Raw genomic sequence first — 22,307 nt, 5'->3', positions numbered from 1 at the left:
TCCTGTGCTCTCCCAAATCCCAAATCCTGCCAGCTTCCATTGGGGCATTGCCCGGCGCTGAGTCCCTTACCGTCAAATATGGTCTCTGGAAATCAACTGCACAACTAAGCCATATCATCCCTTCCTTCAGCTCCAGCATTTAGGAACATATTTACACCCTACTTCGTTCTCAAGTCCACTTGGAATATTTTTGCCCTCTCTAGTTGTAGATGTTTTTAGGACGGTCGCCCCCATTATGGTGGGAGACCTTTGTGGGCAGGGGACGAATCGCTTTTACTCTTCTGTACCTCCCAAGCGGTTACCGTAGTGCCCCGCAACAAGTGCATGCCCAGTAAATGCTGCTGCTGGGGGAAGCAGCGTGGCTCAGTGGAAAGAGCCCGGGCTTGGGAGCCAGAGGTCATGGGTTCGAATCCCAGCTCTGCCACTTGTCAGCTGTGTGACCTTGGGCAAGCCACTTAACTTCCCTGGGCCTCAGTTACCTCATCTGTAAAATGGGGATGAAGACTGTGAGCCCCAAGTGGGGCAACCTGATCACCTCGTATCCCCTCCAGCGCTTAGAACAGTGCTTTGCACATAGTAAGCACTTAATAAATGCCATTATTATTATTACTTAACTTCTCTGTGCCCCAGTTACCTCATCTGTAAAACGGGGATGAAGACTGTGAGCCCCAAGTGGGGCAACCTGATCACCTCGTATCCCCTCCAGCGCTTAGAACAGTGCTTTGCACATAGTAAGCACTTAATAAATGCCATTATTATTATTACTTAACTTCTCTGTGCCCCAGTTACCTCATCTGTAAAACGGGGATGGAGACTGTGAGCCCCACGTGGGACAACCTAATCACCTTGTATCCCCCCCCCGCCCCAGCTCTTAGAACAGTGCTTTACACATAGTAAGCGCTTAATAAATGCCATTATTATTATTATTATTACTTCTCTATGCCTCAGTTACCTCATCTGTAAAATGGGGCTTAAGACTGTGAGCCCCCCGTGGGACAACCTGAACACCTTGTATCCCCCCAGCGCTTAGAACAGCGCTTTGCACATAGTAAGCGCTTGACAAATGCCACCATTATTATTATTATTATTATTATTATTAACTTCTCTGTGCCTCAGTTCCCTCATCTGTCAAATGGGGATGAAGACTGTGAGCCCCAAGTGGGACAACCTGATCACCTCATATCCCCCCCAGCGCTTAGAACAGCGCTTTGCACATAGTAAGCGCTTTACAAATGCCACCGTTATTATTATTACTATTACTTAACTTCTCTGTGCCTCAGTTCCCTCATCTGTAAAATGGGGATGAAGACTGTGAGCCCCAAGTGGAACAACCTGATCACCTTGTAACCTCCCCAGCGCTTAGAACAGTGCTTTGCACATAGTAAGCGCTTAACAAATACCACTATTATTATTATTATCATTATTATTATTACTATTATTGTTATTATTAAGCGTTGCTCCTGAAAAAGGCAAACCTTGAGAGAGTCGTGTATTATCTGGGAGCTCGTTTCTCCTCGGCCCCACTAGGGGGCAGCACGGGCCCATCATTCTGCGGTTGGGTGTCTCCAGGCTTATTAGATTTCGGAGAAACTTGGGGTTACAAGACACCTCCAAAGGTCATTTTCATCAGCCCCCTGCTTCCTAAAAGGATGGCAACTACATGATCTCTATCATATTGCTGTGTGTGTCTATTCTATCTTGATATATATACCATATTTTGTATATATTTATAAAGATGTATTACTCTGGTACACATTTACCATTCTATTTTCAGCCCCCTGCTTCCTAAAAGGATTGCAATTACATTATCTCTCTCATATTGGTGTGTGTGCATATTATATCTTGATATATATAACATATTTTGTATATATTTGTAAAGATGTGCTACTCCGGTACACATTTACCATTCTATTTCAGCCCCCTGCTTCCTAAAAGGATGGCAACTACATGATCTCTATCATATTGATGTGTGTCTATTCTATCTTGATATATATAACATATTTTGTATATATTTGTAAAGATGTATTACTCCGGTACACATTTACCATTCTATTTCAGCCCCCTGCTTCCTAAAAGGATGGCAACTACATGATCTCTATCATATTGATGTGTGTCTATTCTATATTGATATATATAACATATTTTGTATATATTTGTAAAGATGTATTACTCTGGTACACATTTACCATTCTATTTTCAGCCCCCTGCTTCCTAAAAGGATGGCAACTACATGATCTCTATCATATTGATGTGTGTCTATTCTATCTTGATATATATAACGTATTTTGTATATATTTGTAAAGATGTATTACTCCAGTACACGTTTACCATTCTATTTTCAGCCCCCTGCTCCCTAAAAGGATGGCAACTACATGATCTCTATCATATTGATGTGTTTTAGACTGTGAGCCCACTCTTTTAGACTGTGAGCCCACTGTTGGGTAGGGACTGTCTCTATGTGTTGCCAATTTGTACTTCCCAAGCGCTTAGTACAGTGCTCTGCACATAGTAAGCGCTCAATAAATACGATTGATTGATTGATTGATTATATTCTATCTTGATATATATAACATATTTTGTATGTATTTGTAAAGATGTATTACTCTGGTACACATTTACCACTCTATTTTCAGCCCCCTGCTTCCTAAAAGGATTGCAACTACATGATCTCTATCATATTGATGTGTGTGTCTATTCTATCTTGATATATATAACATATTTTGTATATATTTGTAAAAATGTATTACTCTGGTACACATTTACCATTCTATTTTCAGCCCCCTGCTTCCTAAAAGGATGGCAACTACATGATCTCTATCATATTGATGTGTGTCTATTCTATCTTGATATATATAACATATTTTGTATATATTTGTAAAGATGTATTACTCTGGTACACATTTACCATTCTATTTTCAGCCCCCTGCTTCCTAAAAGGATGGCAACTACATGATCTCTATCATATTGATGTGTGTGCCTATTCTAGATATATATACCATATTTTGTATATATTTGTAAAGATGTATTACTCTGGTACACATTTACCATTCTGTTTTCAGCCCCCTGCTTCCTAAAAGGATGGCAACTACATGATCTCTATCATATTGATGTGTGTCTATTCTATCTTGATATATATAACATATTTTGTATATATTTGTAAAGATGTATTACTCTGGTACACATTTACCATTCTATTTTCAGCCCCCTGCTTCCTAAAAGGATGGCAACTACATGATCTCTATCATATTGATGTGTGTGTCTATTCTATCTTGATATATATAACATATTTTGTATATATTTGTAAAAATGTATTACTCTGGTACACATTTACCATTCTATTTATTTTGCTAATGATGTGCATTATAGCTATAATTCCGTTGGTTCTGACAATTTTTGACTCCTGTCCACATGTTTTGTTTTGTTCATTCATTTAATCATATTTAATGATTTAATTCATTTAATCGTATTTATTGAGCGCTTACTGTGTGTAGAGCACTGGACTAAGCGCTTGGGAAGTCCAAGTTGGCAACATCTAGAGACGGTCCCTACCCAACAGCGGGCTCACAGTCTAGGAGGGGGAGACAGACAACAAAACAAAACATATTAACAAAATAAAATAGGTAGAATAAAGATGTACAAATAAAATAATGTCTGTCTCTCCCTTCTAGACTGTGAGCCCATTGTTGGGTAGGGATTTAGAGCCTATAGGGATTATAGTCCCTACTATGTATATATATACATATATACATATATATATATAATGTATTATATATGTATATATAATAGATAATGTATATATAATACATAATATATATATTATGTAGTATTATATATTATAATCCCTACTATATATATGCGTCTCTATATATTGCTGACTTGTACTTCCCAAGCACTTATTACCGTGCTCTGCACACAGCAAGCGCTCAATAAATACAATTGAATGAATGAATGAATATATATAGTCCCTATATATATAAGGATTATAGTCCCTACTATATATATATTATGTATTATATATGTATATGGAATATATAGTGCATGTATAATATATTATATAGTATTATATATTATAGTCCCTACTATATATGTAGCATCTCTATATATTGCCAACTTGTACTTCCCAAGCGCTTAGTCCAGTACTCTGCACACAGTAAGCACTCAATAAATATGATTGAATGAATGAATGAATATTGATGCTGGCCTTCTAGAGAAGGAAATGGCACCATTTCTCATAATTAACCATATTCATTCAATTGTATTTATTGAGCGCTTACTGTGTGCAGAGCACTGGACTAAGCGTTTGGGAAGTACAAATCAGCAACATTCATTCATTCAATCGTATTTATTGAGCGCTTACTGTGTGCAGAGCACTGTACTAAGCGCTTGGGAAGTACAAGTTGGCAACATATAGAGACGGTCCCTATCCAACAACGGGCTCACAGTCTACGAGGGGCTCACAGTCTAGAAGGGAACAACCATATCGGGAACAACATTCCTTCCATGTCTAATAAAAATAATAATATTAATGGTATCTGTTAAGTGTTTACTGTGTGCCAGGCATTGCACTAATTGCTGGGGTGGATTCAAACAAATTAGTTTGGACACAGTCCCTGTCCCACATGGGATGCCCAGTCTCAGTCCTCATTATACAGACAAGGAAACTGAGGCCCAGAGGATTGAAGTGACTTGTCCAAGGTCAAACAGCAGACAAGTCTGTAAAATGGGGATGAAGACCGTGAGCCCCCCGTGGGACAAACTGATCATCTTGTAACCTCTCCAGCGCTTAGAACGGTGCTTTGCACATAGTAAGCGCTTAATAAATGCTATTATATATAAGTGGCAGAGCCGGGATTAGAACCCATGACCTTCTGACTCTCAGGCCCGTGCACTAGCCATTATGACACGCTGATCTTGTACTCTCCCAAGGGCTTAGTTCAGGGCTCTGCACGCAGTAAGTGCTCAATAAATGCCATCGATTGAATTGGTGGTATTTGTATTTAATCCATTAATCAACTAGTACGGTGATTTTGGCCTTTCGAACATGGAGGGCTCCTGTCTGGAAGGGTGGAAGGAGGAGAAAGGTAATAATAATAATAATAATAATAATGGCATTTATTAAGCGCTTACTATGTGCCAAGCACTGTTCTAAGCGCTGGATGGAGTCAGAGGGGTGTTCTTCAGAATCTGAGTCCTCGTAGCCTCCTTCTGGGCCCCCATTTAATTCCATCAGGCACCTCCAGCCTCACCAATGCCCCCCACTCTTCTCCCAGAGATCCGAGTGGGCAGTGGGGGAGGTGATGTCACAGTCTCAACTTCCACGACGGAGCACAGCAGCCCCCAGAATTCCAGGGATTTCCACCCTGGGAAACCTCCCTACCAACGACTTTCTCCTCCCTCCCACAGCCAGGGATTCCAGCAGACTCGAAGGGTACGGTTGCTCTCCTGGGGCATTCCACTCGGGTTTGGGGGCTTAGCAATCTGTCACCAGAGAAATGCTGGAGATTTGGGCGTCCTTGACGAAGGAGAAAACAAATACCGGCAGGACTTGTCCCGCTCTCCCATGCATTACCCGCCGCCACATAATCCGCTCTCCTGGGGTCTGGCCTGATCCATAAAGCACATGGGGCTGCTGGCGGATGTTGTTCGGGAAGTGCCGATTGAGGGTTTCCTCCTTCTGGAGCTTCTCCGTCGGGTTTTCGGCCTTAGCACTGAGGCCAGAGTACTTCAGTCCCGATTAGGAGGCCGCAGCCTCATCGCCCACCTTTCCCCCGTTTTGCAGGGACCCCCCGCCCCAGGAACTTGAGAAGGAGGAAGGACCGAGAAGCCCAAGGGGCAAGGAGGGTCATCGCCCGGATCGAGGAGGTGAGAAAGGTCTGCTCTCCCCATGATCCCCTCTCTCCAACTGGGTTATTCTCCCACTGTACCGAGAAGGGAAACTGAGGCCACGATCCCCTGGGCCAGCTAGTGCTGGAGCAGGAAACGGAGCCAACCACTCTGATTCCCAGGCCAGACCGCCCCGTACCCTGAGGGGCCGTGTCCCATTCCCACCTGGTTATTCGCTCCCAGTGCTCAGTCAAGTGTTCTGCACACAGTAAGCGCCTAATAAATACTATCTTATTAATAGTATTTAATACTATTAATATAAGAATATAACACTTCTACCCTGAAGTTCAGAACACCAAGGGTTCTGTTGAACTGGGCCAGGAGAGCCTCAACCGCTTCAAAGCTCCAGGCCCCTTGCTACCTCTCATCATCATCATCATCAATCGTATTTATTGAGCGCTTACTATGTGCAGAGCACTGTACTAAGCGCTTGGGAAGTACAAATTGGCAACACATAGAGACAGTCCCTACCCAACAGTGGGCTCACAGTCTAAAAGGGGGAGACAGAGAACAAAACCAAACATACCAACAAAATAAAACAAATAGAATAGATATGTACAAGTAAAATAAATAAATAAATAGAGTAATAAATATGTACAAACACATATACATATATATATAGACGGTGTGGGGAAGGGAAGGAGGTAAGATGGGGGGGATGGAGAGGGGGACGAGGGGGAGAGGAAGGAAGGGGCTCAGTCTACCTCTCCTGCTCGTCCGCTTCCCGCTCCTTTCCCGTTAACCTGCTGCGTCTCTCCCTGGAACCAGTTGAACGCCACGGACAATGCAAGAGGACAGAGACCTGTCTCAAAACAACACCCTGGACTTTTCAGACTCCCAGGAATGGGTAACTGCTGGGGACTGGGGTGGGCAAGGGATGGTGCTGGACTCCCCAATCGGGCAATAGCACCCATTCCCAGACTGAGCCCCTTCCTTCCTCTCCCCCTCGTCCCCCTCTCCATCCCCCCCATCTTACCTCCTTCTCTTCCCCACAGCACCTGTATATATATATATATATATATATATATATGTTTGTACATATTTATTACTCTATTTATGTATTTATTTATTTTACTTGTACATATCTATTCTATTTATTTTATTTTCTTGGTATGTTTGGTTTTGCTCCCTGTCTCCCCCTTTTAGACTGTGAGCCCACTATTGGGTAGGGACTGTCTCTAGATGTTGCCAACTTGTACTTCCCAAGCACTTAGTACAGTGCTCTGCACACAGTAAGCGCTCAATAAATACGATTGATTGATTGATTGATTGATTCCCACCCTTTCTCCTTTCCTCGTTTCCTAGGGTCCTCCTGCCCATACTCTGTTCTCTTTTCCTTCCTCCTCTCTCCTGTGTTTTTCCCCCAGCCTGTGCCCCTTCCTCAAAAGTTGCCCTCAAGTGGGGTTTTGGGGGCCAACAGAACTCATCCGTGGAGATGGGGGCCTGGGGGAAGAAAGTGCCTTTTGACTTGTGCTTGGCAGGAGGGGACAATCTTCATCTCCTCTTCCCCGCTTTGATCTCCCTCTTGTTGGATGGCCAACCCAGGACTAATAGAGGGATTACTAGGGGCCACTAGAAGGCTTCTCCGGGGCTTGGTCCAGCGACGGGGCGTGGGGCTTGTTGAAAGGTCCAAAGAATGTGACGTGTCTGTTTCATGCTCTCCCCTGAAGTTTCAGGAGATTACAACGAAGTCCAAGTTTGTCTTAGAGAACCTTCAGGAGTACACCAACCGTCCGGACTTGGTAGGTGGAAGAGGCACTCATTCCCCTGGATGCTCACCTCCCTCTTTCCGCATCTAATTTAAGAGCCAAAAACCCTGCTCCTTTCCCAGGGTTAGATGCTACTGAGAGCTCAACTCCTCCAGGAGGCCTTCCCAGACTGAGCCCCCTTTTTCCTCTCCTCCTCCCCATCCCCCCGGCCCTACCTCCTTCCCCTCCCCACAGCACTTGTATATATGTTTGTATAGATTTATTACTCTATTTTACTTGTACATATTTACTATTCTATTTATTTTGTTAATGATGTGCATATAGCTTTAATTCTATTTGTTCCGACAGTTTTGACACCTGTCTGCATGTTTTGTTTTGTTGTCTGTCTCCCCCTTCTAGACTGTGAGCCCGTTGTCGGGTAGGGACCGTCTCTACATGTTGCCGACTTGTACTTCCCAAGCGCTTAGTACAGTGCTGTGCACACAGTAAGCGCTCAATAAATACAATTGGATGAATGAATCCTTGGGGGAGGAGGAATATGAGCAATCCTACCATCTATCCATCCGTGCATACGCACATTCATTCATTCATTCATTCAATCGCATTTATTGAGCGCTTACTGTGTGCAGAGCACTGTACTAAGCACTTGGGAAGTACAAGTTGGCAACATCTAGAGACGGTCCCTACCCAACAGCGGGCTCACAGTCTAGAAGGGGGAGACAGACAACAAAACAAAACATATTAACAAAATAAATAGAATAAATATGTACAAATAAAATAGAGTAATAAATACGTACAAACATATATACATATATACAGGTTCATGCCTGCGTACATGCGTTCATTATCGATGCATTCACAGATTCGCTCTTCCATCCATTCACCTACACAACCATTCATCCATCCATCCACCCAATTACCCATTCCTTTGATTATTGAGTCTCTACTGTACTAGCTGGTTGGGAATCAATCGATCAGTAATATTTATTAAGCACTTACGGTGTGCAGAGCACTCTACTAAGCACTTGGGGAAGTACAATACAACAGAGTTGGTAGATGTGATCCCTTCTCACAAAGGAGCTTCCAGGCAACAGGGGAAAATAGGAGAGTGTAGGAATTTTTTACATAAGTACTGTGGCGCTGGGGTGAGTATTCATTCATTCAATCATATTTATTGAGCGCTTACTGTGTGCAGAGCACTGTACTAAGCGCTTGAGGGGTACCCAGCCAAGGGGAGAATACAATAGGCGGAAAAAGGAGGAGGCTCTGCTCAGTGGAGAAGACAGTGGGCCCAAACTCTACCAATGCAGTGGGAGTAACCTGTTGGCTTCTCTTGGGGGGGTCCAATCAATCAATCAATCAATCATATTTATTGAGCACTTACTGTGTGCAGAGCACTGTACTAAGCGCTTGGGAAGTACAAGTTGGCAACATATAGAGACAGTCCCTACCCAACAGTGGGCTCACAGTCTAAAAGTCCAGACACCCTACAGCTCGTGAGGAAGTAGTGTGGCCCAGTGGAAAGAGCACAGAACTGGGAGCCAGAGGACCTAGGTTCTCTTCTCAGCTCCGCCGCTTTCCTGCGGTGTGACCTTGGGCAAGTCGTTCATTCCTTCAATCGTATTTATTGAGCGCTTACTGGGTGCAGAGCACTGGACTAAGCGCTTGGAAAGTACGATTCAGCAATAGATGGAGAGAATCCCTACCCAACACTGGGCTCACAGTTTTGAAGGGGGGAAAAGACAACAAAAGAAAACTTCTCTGGGTCTCAGTTCTCCAGTTAGCATGGTTTAGTGGAAAGAGCACGGGCTCGGGTGTCCGAGGTCGTGGGTTCTAATTCCGGCTCCGCCACTTGTCAGCTGTGTGACCTTGTGCAAGTCATTTAACTTCTCTGGGCCTCAGTTCCCTCATCTGTAAAGTGGGGATTAAGACTGTGAGCCCCAAGTGGGACAACCTGATTACCTGGTATCTACCCCAGCACTTAGAATGGTGCTTAGCACATACTAAGCGCTTAACAAATACCATCATTACTGTTATTATTACTTGGACCATAAGCCCTATGCGGGAAAGGGATTATGTCCAGCCTAATTAACCTTTACAGCCCCATTGCTTAGAACACTATTTGACACATAGTAAATGCTTAACAAATACCAAAAAAACCCCCAAAAAACCCCTCAGAAGCAGATTTGGTCTGAATGTTGCTGTCCGTTCCCTCGGGATTCTCTGCCCCATCCCCTGCTCTGACCGAAGAGCCCCCGCCTGCCCTGCCTTCGTCTAGCACCGAGTCCTTGCTCTCCTGCCGGCCCTCAGAGCAGGTCTTCCAACCCCTCGTAGAGAGGCAGGGGGGTCCAGACGAACCCCACCCCCTGCTCCCCCGCCCACCGGACCCCCTCGTTCCTGCTCAGGCCCACTACTACAAGCCACCCAAGCCCTCACGGCTCCAGCGGTTCCTCACCCATTTCCGGAGAGACAAAGGCCTCATGTTCCGGCTTTTGGAGTTCGACCGTGAGATGACCACCCTGATCTTGACCAACAACCCGTTTCCCAACCTCCTCGACTGGCAGGGAGAGGACACCCTCCTCCGCTACTTCTCCCAGGAGCTGCTGAATGAGGTACAGGCCGATGGGCGGGCTGAGGGGGACAGTGAGGGGCTCCCGGCCCCTTTCACCCAGGGCCCTCAGTAGGAGGGAGGTGGGTTAGAGGCAGACTTGCCTGCTTTCCTGGTTCTGCCCCTGGGGAGGGGATCATTTATGAAGAAGCTGAGACACTGTGGGGGGTCTCAGAGGCAGAACAGCTAGCCAGGCTGAGAGCGGGGGTCCGGGGGCGGTCCCCACATTTCCCCACAGGATATTTAAGTTTTTGATGATGGTGTTGCGGTTGGGATAAGATGCTCTTTGGGAACTGAGTCAGAGATGGGCTGGAGGGGTTGGGGAACCTCTTGGACAGACCCAGCCCTGCCCCTTACAGTGACGTCACACAGGAGGTCACTAACCCCCCCCAAGAAATGCTGGAAATTCCACCTGGAATTCTGGGAATGTACCCTCTGGGGGGAAGGCGTGCGATCCCGTCTGGGAATGAGGGACTAGGAGAGAAGGGACTGAATGGCCTCCTCCGAGTGGAGAGAGCAGGGGCTCTGGGGTCACAGAAAGGCAAAGACCCGATCGCTAAGAGGCACGGTGGAAGCAGAGAAAGCCCGTTCAAGGAGCAGGAGAGGACAAGAAACAGAGGGGTGAGCTTCCAAAAAGAACTAGAAAGTTGTTGGCCTTCTCCCTAGCCTAGGTCACCAAGCCAGCGGCCTGCCCACCAGGACTCTCCATCCCCTCGCCCCCTCCTACCTCACCTCCCTTCTGTCCTTCTCCAACCCAGCCCGCACCCTCCGCTCCTCTGCCACTAATCTCCTCACCGTTAGGCCTCGTTCTCGCCTGTCCCGCCATCGACCCCCTGGCCCGGAATGGCCTCCCTCTGCCCATCCGCCAAGCTAGCTCTCTTCCTCCCTTCAAGGCCCTACTGAGAGCTCACCTCCTCCAGGAGGCCTTCCCAGACTGAGTCCCTTCCTTCCTCTCCCCCTCGTCCCCCTCTCCATCCCCCCCATCTTACCTCCTTCCCTTCCCCACAGCACCTGTATATATGTATATATGTTTGTACATATTTATTACTCTATTTATTTATTTCTCTTGTACATATCTATTCTACTTATTTTATTTTGTTAGTATGTTTGGTTTTGTTCTCTGTCTCCCCCTTTTAGACTGTGAGCCCACTGTTGGGTAGGGACTGTCTCTATATGTTGCCAACTTGTACTTCCCAAGCACTTAGTACAGTGCTCTGCACACAGTAAGCGCTCAATAAATACGATTGATTGATAATTGTGGTATTTTTAAGCACTTACTGAGTCTCTCCTGCTAGCATGGCCTAGTGGGTAAAAAAAATAATAATAATAATAATGGTATTTGTTAAGTGCTTACTATGTGCACAGCACTGTTCTAAGCGCTGGGGTAGATGCAAGATTATCAGGTTGTCCCACATGGGGCTCACAGCCTTAGTTCCCATTTTACAGACGAGGTAACTGAGGCACAGGGAAGTTAAGTGACTTGCCCAAAGTCGCACAGCTAAGTGGCCAAGCCGGGATGCTCTTTCCACTGAGCCACGCAGCTTCTCTAGAGATGGGCCTGGGGATCGTGTCTAGATGTTGCCAACTTGTACTTCCCAAGTGCTTAGTACAGTGCTCTGCACACAGTAAGCGCTCAATAAATACGATTGAATGAATGAATGAATGAGTCAGAGGCCCTGGGTTCTAATCCTGTCTCCGCCACGTGTCTGCTGTGAAACTGTGGACAAGTCCCCTCTAGACTGAAATCTTGCTGCGGGCAGGGAACGTGTCTACCAACTTAGTTTTGGTGTACTCTCCCAAGTGCTCGGTACAGTGCTCTGTGCACAGTGAGCACTCAGTAAATACGATTGATTGATTGATGTCACTTCTCTGTGCCTCAGTCATACCATCAACCAATCAATCACATTTTTTTTGAGGGCTTGCTGGGTGCAGAGCACTGTACTGGACGCTTGGGAGGTACGATATGCCTGATCCGATGGGCTCGTTCCCTGCCCACAATAAACTGTGATCCCGTTGTTGGGTAGGGACCGTCTCTATATGATGCCAACTTGTACTTCCCAAGGGCTTAGTACAGTGCTCTGCACACAGTCAGCGCTCAATAAATACGATTGATTGATTGATTGATTAATACAGTGCTCTGCACACAGTAAGCGCTCAATAAATACAAATGAATGAATGAATAAGCTCATCTGTCAAATGAGGAGTAAGACTGTGAGGCCTCACGAGAGACATGGACTTACCTCGCATCTATCTCAGCGCTTCGTACTGGTCTAGTACATAATAAGCCCAGAACAAATACCGTTTTTTTTAAAAAAAAATAAGCCCAGAACAAATACAGTTTTTTTTTTTAAAAAAAAAAGCACTCATGTGGTGCAGAAATGTTGATGTGGCAGTTGAGGAGCGAGGAGAAATCAATCAGGAATCCCTGCTGAGGGAGAATCGATTTCTGGAGGGATTTGAGAATGGGGAAAACTGTGGTCCGTCAGATTGGAATGAGGAGCGCCGGGAAAGGCCGTGAGAAAGGAGTCGGCGGTGAGAGAGATGAGAGAAAGGTACAGTGAGCAGGTTGTTCTTGAGAAGAGCTGGGGTGTAGTGGGAGAAGAGGAAGGAGAGGTCAGTTCCTTCCCATCCACATAGACAGCCACCCAAAAAGAGAAGCAGCGTGGCTCAGTGGGAAAAACCTGGGCTTTGGAGCCAGAGGTCATGGGTTCAAATCCTGGCTCCGCCACTTGTCAGCTGTGTGACTTTGGGCAAGTCACTTAACTTCTCTGGGCCCCAGTTCCCTCATCTGTCAACTGAGGATTAAGACCATGAGCCCCCCGTGTGACAATCTGATCATCTTGTAACCTCCCCAGTGCTTAGAACATAGTAAGCACTTAATAAATGCCATTATTATTATTATTATTATTCCTCTCCTTGGGAGGGATTCCTCAGTCAATCAGTTCTATTTCTTGAGGGCTTCCTGTGTGCAGATCAATATGTTAACAATATAGCATAACGCTACATACGACAATTAGAACAGAGTTGGTAGACCTGTTCCCTGCCCGAACTGAGCTCACGATCCAGAGCACTGTAAGAGAAGCAGCGTGGTGCGGTGGAAAGAGTTCGGGCTTTGGAGGCAGAGGTCATGGGTTCAAATCCCGGCTCCGCCGACTTTCAGCTGTGTGACTTTGGGCAAGTCACTTCAATCAGTCAATCAATCAGTTGTATTTATTGAGCGCTTACTCTGTGCAGAGCACTGTACTGAGCGCTTGGGAAGTACAAGTTGGCAACACTTCTCTGGGCCTCAGTTACCGCATCTGTAAAATGGGGATTAAGACTGTGAGCCCCCCCATGGGACAACCTTATCACCTTGTAACCTCCCCAGCGCTTAGTACAATGCTTTGCACATAGTAAGCGCTTAATAAATGCCATCATTAGTATTATTATTATTATTACTAAGCGCTTGGGAGAGTACAATGTAACAGAGTTGGTAGGCACGTTCTCTGCTCACCAGGAACGATACCTCCTTCCTAATTAGCCATCTTTATCCCTTCCAGGGATAAAGTGCTCTTGTGCTCTTTCCAATGCCACCATTATTAGAAGCAGCGTGGCTCAGTGGAAAGAGCCTGGGCTTTAGAGTCTGAGGTCATGGGTTCGAATCCTAGCTCTGCCACTTGATGATGATGGCATTTATTAAGCGCTTACTATGTGCAAAGCACTGTTCTAAGCACTTGTCAGCTGTGTGACTTTGGGCAAGTCACTTCACTTCTCAGTTACCTCACCTGTAAAATGGGGACTAAGACTGTGAGCCTCCCGTGGGACAACCTGATCACCTTGTAACCTCCCCAGCGCTTAGAACAGTGCTTTGCACATAGGAAGCCCTTGCTAAATGCCATTATTATTATTAGTCTCTGGGCCTCAGTTCCCTCATCGGTAAAATGGGGATTAAAACTGTGATCCCCCTGTGGGACAACCTGATCACCTTGTAACCTCCCCAGCGCTTACAACAGTGCTTTGCACATAGAAAGTGCTTGCTAAATGCCATTATTATTATTATTATTATAATTATTCTCTGGGCCTCAGTTCCCTCATTGGTAAAATGGGGATGAAGACTGTGAGCCCCCTGTGGGACCACCTGATCACCTCGTAATCTCCCCAGTGCTTAGAACAGTGCTTTGCACATAGTAAGACCTTAATAAATGCTATCATTATTATAATGTGGGCATAGCTCTAGGTCAGCGCCAAAGCCCCCCACTGCTCCATCTCCCCCAAACCTTGACCCCTCTCCCTCAAGCGAATTCTGCCCTGATTGCTCGCGCCCTCACTGTCTTTTCCCTTGAAGCAGAAGCAACAAAAGTCTAAGGAGCACGTCAGTTTTCCCCCGCTGGTGCCGCAGCGGAAGACGGAAAGGGCCAGGACAAACCAGGATTTCGCCGTGACCCTGGTGGAAGACCCTAAGCCCAGGCAAAGGAGGTGGTTCAGGTGAAGCCCTAACCCTGCCAATCTCTCCTTCCCCATCCGCCTTGTTGTGATTGGGAACAAGACCAATCAATCAATCAATCAATCGTATTTATTGAGCGCTTACTGTGTGCAGAGCACTGTACTAAGCGCTTGGGATGTACAAGCTGCCAACATATAGAGACAGTCCCTACCCAACAGTGGGCTCACAGTCTAGAAGGGGGAGACAGAGTACAAAACCAAACATACTAACAAAATAAAATGAATAGAATAGATAGGTACAAGTAAAATAAATAAATAGAGTAATAAATATGTACAAACATATATACATATATACAGGTGCTGTGGGGAAGGGAAGGAGGTAAGATGTGGGGGATGGAGAGGGGGTCGAGGGGGAGAGGAAGGACCAGAAGGAAACATTGCCCGGGCCCCCCGGACTGAGTCTCTGGGTCCCCGCCTTAATAATAATAATAATAATGTTGGTATTTCCTAAGCTCTTACTATGTGCAAAGCACTGTTCTAAGCACTGGGATAGATACAAGGTAATCAGGTGGTCCCACGGGGAGCTCACAGTCTCAACCCCCATTTTCCAGATGAGGCAACTAAGGCCCAGAGAGGTTACGTGACTTGCCCAAAGTCACCCAGCTGCCAAGTGATGGAGCCAGGATTTGAACTCACAACCTCTGACTCCAAAGCCCAGGCTCTTTCCACTGAGCTTCGCCTTCATCATCATCATCATCGATCGTATTTATTGAGCGCTTACTGGGTGCAGAGCACTGGACTAAGCGCTTGGGAAGTCCAAGTTGGCAACATATAGAGACGGTCCCTACCCAACAGTGGGCTCACAGTCTACTCCTGCCTGTTTCTGCCAGGGCGGAGGCTGGGGTTATTTTGAAACACAGAGCCCTGGCAGGACTCCAGGAGCTTCACTCCATTCCCACCTTCCATTCAGATTCCGGTGGGGCGGCCCCCTTTTCCGGTGATGGACCCCCGGGCCCTAATCCCTGGATCATCATCATCATCAATCGTATTTATTGAGCGCTTACTGTGTGCAGAGCACTGTACTAAGCGCTTGGGAAGTACAAATTGGCAACATATAGAGACAGTCCCTCCCCTGGATCCCCTCAGCAGGCAGGCGCTGGCACCTCTCTTGCAGATTTTCCACCGACAGCGATTTCAAGACGGAAGGGCGTTTTTCAAAGGGCTGTGCAAAGAAGAAGCAGAAGAAAATGTATCCCCAACTCTGCTTTGCTCCCGCTCCTAGAACAGGTACCCGGTTCCCCGGGTGGGAAGGTTGGCGTGGGGGTCTGCCTCCCCCACTGCATACCGAATGCCCCCTCAGTCACTTTCAACTTAAAATCATTTATCATAATTAACCTTATTTTACAAAGGTAGCGCCCCATCAAAACGTTCTTTCTGAAAACCACCCTTTATAGCAGTGAGCAAAAGAATGAGTGGAGGGGAATATTGTGCCAGTGGGAAGGCAAAGGGGAGAGAATTTATTTTTTAATAAATTTAATAAATTGTTTTTGTTAACAATAAAAACAGCAGAGCCAAGAACCGATTGCAGATAAAGCTGAATAACTATGAGAGTCACGCTGGTATTTATTAAGCACGTGCTTAAGAGGTAGGCTGGATTAGAGGTTTCTGGGAGGGTAGCTGGAGTGATTTTAGGGATTTAGGGATTTTAGGGATTTTTTTTACATATTTATTACTCTATCTTATTTGTACATATCTATTCTATTTATTTTATTTTGTTAGTACGTTTGGTTTTGTTCTCTCTCTCCCCCTTCTAGACTGTGAGCCTGCTGTTGGGTAGGGACCGTCTCTATGTGTTGCTGAATTGTACTTCCCAAGCACTTAGTACAGTGCTCTGCACACAGTAAGTGCTCAATAAATATGATTGATTGATGATTGATTGATTGATTGATGCCAGAATTCAGTTTCGGTGTTAGAGAAGCTACATGGCCTAGTGGAAAGAGCATGGGCCTGGGAATCAGAAGACTTGTGTTCTAATCCTGCCTCTGCTACCTATCTGCTGTAAGACCTTGGGCAGATAATTTAACTTGCTTCTTGTGGGCAGGGAATGTTACTACCCAATCTGTTATATTGTATTTAACCAAGCATTTAGTACAGTGCACTGCACACAATAAGTGCTCAATCATCATCTATGATATTTATTGAGCGCTTACAATTGTACTAAGCACTTGGACAATACAATAGAGTTGGCAGGCATGTTCCCTGCCCACAGTGAGCTTAACGTCTATAAGCAAAATTGATTCTCTGCCTCAGTTACCTCACCTGTAAAATGGGGATTTAGTCCTACTCCTCCTACTTAGACTGTGGACAGGGACTGTGTGCAATCTGATTACCTTGTATCTACCCTAGCACTTAGTATGATGCCTGACACATAGTAAGCGCTTAACAGGTACCATTAAAAAAAAATAACAAACCACCAGCCCTCTCCATACCTCAGACCCTTCTAGGATCAATCAATCAATCAATCAATCGTATTTATTGAGCGCTTACTGTGTGCAGAGCACTGTACTAAGCGCTTGGGAAGTACAAGTTGGCAACACCTAGAGACAGTCCCTACCCAACAGCGGGCTCACAGTCTAAAAGGGGGAGACAGAGAACAAAACCAAACATACTAACAAAATAAAATAAATAGAATAAATATGTACAAGTAAAATAAATAAAGAGTAATAAATATGTACAAACATATATACATATATACAGGTGCTGTGGGGAAGGGAAGGAGGTAAGATGGAGGGGATGGAGAGGGGGACGAGGGGGAGAGGAAGGATGTTATCTTGCAAATTCTTGGGTTCGTAGGGCACACTCCCTTTCATCATCATCATCAATCGTATTTATTGAGCACTTACTATGTGCAGAGCACTGTACTAAGCGCTTGGGAAGTCCAAATTGGCAACATCTAGAGACAGTCCCTACCCAACAGAGGGCTCACAGTCTAAAAGGGGGAGACAGAGAATAAAACCAAACATACTAACAAAATAAAATCAATAGAATAGATAGGTACAAGTAAAATAAATAAATAAATAAATAGACATCTATCCGGGTGCTGTGGGGAAGGGAAGGAGGTAAGATGGGGGGGATGGAGAGGGGGACGAGGGGGAGAGGAAGGATGTTATCTTGCAAATTCTTGGGTTCGTAGGGCACACTCCCTTTCATCATCATCATCAATCGCATTTATTGAGCGCTTACTATGTGCAGAGCACTGTACTAAGCACTTGGGAAGTACAAATTGGCAACATCTAGAGACAGTCCCTACCCAACAGCGGGCTCACAGTCTAAAAGGGGGAGACAGAGAACAAAACCGAACATACTAACAAAATAAAATAAATAGAATAGATGTGTACAAGTAAAATAGAGTAATAAATATGTACAAACATATATACATATATACAGGTGCTGTGGGGAAGGGAAGGAGGTAAGATGGGGGGATGGAGAGGAAGAAAGGATGTTATCTTGCAAATTCTTGGGTTCTTAGGGCACACTGTCTTTCACTCCCTTCGTCTTTCTTTGTGTACATGTGCTTCCTTGACAATTTATACAGGCGTTCCTAAATACCTTCAGGATTGTTCCCTTCTCTCAAAGTTGCTCTCCAGCCCAATACAGTATGAAGGTGGAATTATCCCTCTTCGGATGGGATCCTTGGTGGGGTCCAGGGAATCATCTCTTTGGAGATTTCATTTTTGCCTCTTCGGTTGAATCCCTTCCCCGACAGCTGAATTGACGCCCACTTGCTGGTGTCCTGTGTTTGTGCTTTGCAGCAGACGAAATGCTGGGGCTGGCTCCTGGGAAGTCGGGAATCATGAAGAGCAGAGGGAATTCTACAATGGCCAAGGAGCCCTTGACCCTGGCCACCCTCCTGGAAGAAAACCCCACCAAGGATGTGCCCGGGGAACACGGCTTCCGATACGGGAGAGCTCCGCAGTGGCTGGTCAACAGCGCGGTGGTCCATAGATGAAAATAAAACTCAGGATTTATCATCATCATCATCATCAATCGTATTTATTGAGCGCTTACTATGTGCAGAGCACTGTACTAAGCGCTTGGGAAGTACAGATTGGCAACATATAGAGACAGTCCCTACCCAACAGTGGGCTCACAGTCTAAAAGAAAAAATAATAATAATAATAATGGCATTTATTAAGCGCTTACTATGTGCAAAGCACTGTTCTAAGCGCTGGGGACCTTACAAAGTGATCAGGTTGTCCCACGGGGGGTTCACAGTCTTCACCCCCATTTTACAGCTGAGGAAACTGAGGCCCAGAGAAGTGAAGTGACTTGCCAAAAGTCACCCAGCTGACAATTGGTGGAGCCAGGATTTGAACCCATGACCTCTGACTCCAAAGCCCGGGCTCTTTCCACTGAGCCACGCTGCTTCTAGAGGCCTCTTGCCCAGTTCCTGTGGGGGGTAATTGTTGGTGAAAACTTAGTTGGTGGCAAGGGAAGGGGGGAGAACTTCATCATCATCATCAATTGGATTTATTGAGCGCTTACTGTGTGCAGAGCACTGTACTAAGCGCTTGGGAAGTCCAAATTGGCAACATCTAGAGACAGTCCCTACCCAACAGTGGGCTCACAGTCTAAAAGGGGGAGACAGAGAACAAAACCAAACATACCAACAAAATAAAATCAATAGAATAGATATGTACAAGTAAAATAAATAGAGTAATAAGTATGTACAAACATATATACAGGTGCCCGACAGTGGGCTCACAGTCTAAAAGATGATTGCTGGAGGTGGGATCCTCCCCAGTGCTTAGAACAGTGTTTTGTGCACATAGCGCTTAAGTAATCAATACGTACAAAAATATCTACAGGTAGTGAATCATCATCATCATCATCAATCGTATTTATTGAGCGCTTACTGTGTGCAGAGCACTGGACTAAGCGCTTGGGAAGTACAAGTTGGCAACATATAGAGACGGTCCCTACCCAAAGTGTCCTGCATATAATGAGAAGCAGCATGGATAGAGCACGGGCTTGGGAGTCAGAAGGTCAGGAGTTCTAATCCCGACTCTTCCACTTGTCTGCTGTGTGACCTTGGACAAGTCACTTCACTTCTCTGGGCCCGTTACCTAATCTGTAAAATGGGGATTGAGACTGGGAGCCCCACACAGGACAGGGACTGTGCCCAACACGATCTGCTTGTATCCACTCCAGCGCTTAGTACAGTGCTTGGCACCTAGTTAAGCGCTTAATACCGTTATTTTATTTTGTTAGTATGTTTGGTTTTGTTCTCTGTCTTCCCCCTTTTAGACTGTGAGCCCACTGTTGGGTAGGGACTGTCTCTAAATGTTGCCAACTTGGACTTCCCAAGCGCTTAGTACAGTGCTCTGCACACAGTAAGTGCTCAATAAATACGATTGATTGATTGATTGATTATTATTACTATTAGAGAAGCAGAGTGGCTTAGTGGAAAGAGCATGGGCTTTGGAGTCAGAGGTCACGGATTCGAATCCCGGCTCTGCCACTTGTCAGCTGTGTGACTTTGAGCAAGTCACTTACCTTCTCCTGGCCTCAGTTACCTCATCTGTAAAATGGGGGCTAAGACTGTGAGCCCCACATGGGGCAACCTGATAACTTTGTATCTACCCCAGCGCTTAGAACAGGGCTCAGTGGAAAGAGCCCGGGCTTTGGAGTCAGAGATCATGGGTTCAAATCCCGGCTCCGCCAACTGTCAGCTGTGTGACTTTGGGCAAGTCACTTCACTTCTCTGGGCCTCAGTTACCTCATCTGTGAAATGGGGATTAAAACTGTGAGCCCCCTGTGGGACAACTTGATCACCTTGTAACCTCCCCCAGCGCTTAGAACAGTGCTTTGCACATAGTAAGCGCTTAACAAATGCCATCATCATCAACAAATACCATCATCATCATTATTATTATTACTATTACCTCATCTGGAAAATGGGGAGTAAAACTGTGAGCCCCACATGGGATTACCTTGTATCTACCCCAGCGCTTAGAACAGTGCTTGGCACATAGTAATCGCTTAACAAATACCAGGATTGTGATTATTATTAGGCTCCGGCAGGGCCAGTTGGCCTGGCTGGGCCATGGTTCCCCCTTCTAGGCTGTGAGCCCATTGTTGCGTAGGGACCGTCTCAATATGTTGCCGATTTGTAATAATAACAATGATGGCATTTGTTAAGCGCTTACTATGTGCCAAGCACTGTTCTAAGCGCTGGGGAGGGATGCAAGGTGATCAGGTTGTCCCACGTGGGGCTCACAGTCTCCATCCCAGCCCTTCAAAATGGGGATGAAGACTGTGAGCCCCACGTGGGACAACCTGATCACCTTGCATCCCTCCCCAGCGCTTAGAACAGTGTTTGGCACATAGTAAGCGCTTAATACCAACATTATTCAGCGTGGCTCAGTGGAAAGAGCCTGGGTTTTGGAGTCAGAGGTCAGGGGTTCAAATCCCGGCTCCGCCAATTGTCAGCTGGGTGACTTTGGGCCAGTCACTTAACTTCTCTGTGCCTCAGTTCCCTCATCTGTAAAATGGGGATTAAGACTGTGAGCCCCCCCGTGGGACAACCTGATCACCTTGTAACCTCCCCAGCGCTTAGAATAGTGCAATGCACGTAGTAAGCGCTTAATAAATGCCATTATTATTATTATTATTAGAAGCAGCGTGGCTCAGTGGAAAGAGCCCGGGCTTGGGAGTCAGAGGTCATGGGTTCAAATCCCTGCTCCGCCAACTGTCAGCTGGGTGACTTGGGTCAAGTCACTTCACTTCTCCGGGCCTCAGTTCCCTCATCTGCAAAATGGGGATAAAAACTGTGAGCCCCCAGTGGGACCACCTGATCACCTTGTAACCTCCCCAGCGCTTAGAACAGTGCTTTGCACATAGTAAGCGCTTAACAAATGTCATTGTAATGATTATTACCCCCTTTTTACAGATGAGAGAACTGAGGCACAGAGACGTGAAGTGACTTACCCAAGGTCACACAGCAGACATGTGGCTGAGTCGGGATTAGCAAGCATGGCCCAGGCGCTTAGTACAGTGCTCTGCACACGGGAAGCGCTCAATGACTACGATTGAATGAATGAATGAACGCCGGGGTGGCTCCCAAGGAGATCGGGTTGGACGCAGGCCTTGTCCCGCAGCGGGCTCTTACCATGTGTATTACTCTATTTATTTATTTATTTATTTATTTATTTATTTATTTATCTTATATTACTCTTTATTTACTTATTTCATTTGTACATGTTTATTCTATTTATTTTATTTTGTTAATACGTTTTGTTTTGTTGTCTGTCTCCCCCTTCCAGACTGTGAGCCCACTGTTGGGTAGGGACCGTCTCTAGATGTTGCCGATTTGTACTTCCCAAGCGCTTAGTCCAGTGCTCTGCACGCAGTAAGCGCTCAATAAATACGACTGATTGAATGAATGAATGAATGAATGATTGAATGAATGAATGAATGAATGAATGAATGAATGAATGAATGAATGAAGAGTGGTTGCAGCAGAGGACCAAGTGAAAAGCGCGTGCGCATGCGCGGCAGCTGTCGGCCGGCGGCTTGTCCTCCCCCTCGCGGGAGGGGGCGTGGCTCCATGGGCCAGGGGGCGGGGCCTCCTCTTATTGGCTCGCCGGGCGTTACTCTATTAGAGCGACGGGCCAGCGGACCAA

General features: G+C 45.9%; 1 protein-coding gene across 2 annotated transcripts; it reads left to right on the top strand.

The window, feature by feature from the left end:
- Nucleotides 1-5,781: 5,781 nt before the first annotated feature.
- Nucleotides 5,782-18,645, top strand: TSGA13 (testis specific 13). 2 transcript variants are annotated; one of them, XM_038753155.1, is made up of 7 exons: nt 5,782-5,862; nt 6,652-6,730; nt 7,554-7,625; nt 9,998-10,204; nt 14,528-14,664; nt 15,797-15,909; nt 18,435-18,645. In XM_038753155.1, the coding sequence occupies exons 2-7, from the start codon at nt 6,668-6,670 to the stop codon at nt 18,629-18,631; spliced, it is 789 nt and encodes a 262-aa protein (XP_038609083.1). In that variant the 5' UTR covers nt 5,782-5,862; nt 6,652-6,667; the 3' UTR covers nt 18,632-18,645. The 2 variants fall into 2 exon arrangements, with proteins under 2 accessions (XP_038609083.1, XP_038609082.1); XM_038753154.1 differs by having other exon boundaries at nt 14,525-14,664.
- The last annotated feature ends 3,662 nt before the right edge of the window (nt 18,646-22,307 follow it).

The sequence above is a fragment of the Tachyglossus aculeatus genome, chromosome 10 (assembly GCF_015852505.1).
Source record: "Tachyglossus aculeatus isolate mTacAcu1 chromosome 10, mTacAcu1.pri, whole genome shotgun sequence".
In the NCBI taxonomy this organism is placed as follows: domain Eukaryota; kingdom Metazoa; phylum Chordata; class Mammalia; order Monotremata; family Tachyglossidae; genus Tachyglossus; species Tachyglossus aculeatus.
Note: the sequence above shows the minus strand (reverse complement) of the source record. Positions and strands in the feature narration are given on the sequence as shown.

What these genes read in the sequence shown, in the direction of transcription:
- TSGA13 (XM_038753154.1), top strand. Translation starts at nt 6,668, where the DNA reads ATGCAAGAGGACAGAGACCTGTCTCAAAACAACACCCTGGACTTTTCA. An exon ending in ACACCAACCGTCCGGACTTG is followed by an intron (nt 7,626 to 9,997) that starts GTAGGTGGAAGA and finishes GTTCCTGCTCAG; the next exon opens with GCCCACTACTACAAGCCACC. An exon ending in CCCAGGAGCTGCTGAATGAG is followed by an intron (nt 10,205 to 14,524) that starts GTACAGGCCGAT and finishes TTTCCCTTGAAG; the next exon opens with CAGAAGCAACAAAAGTCTAA.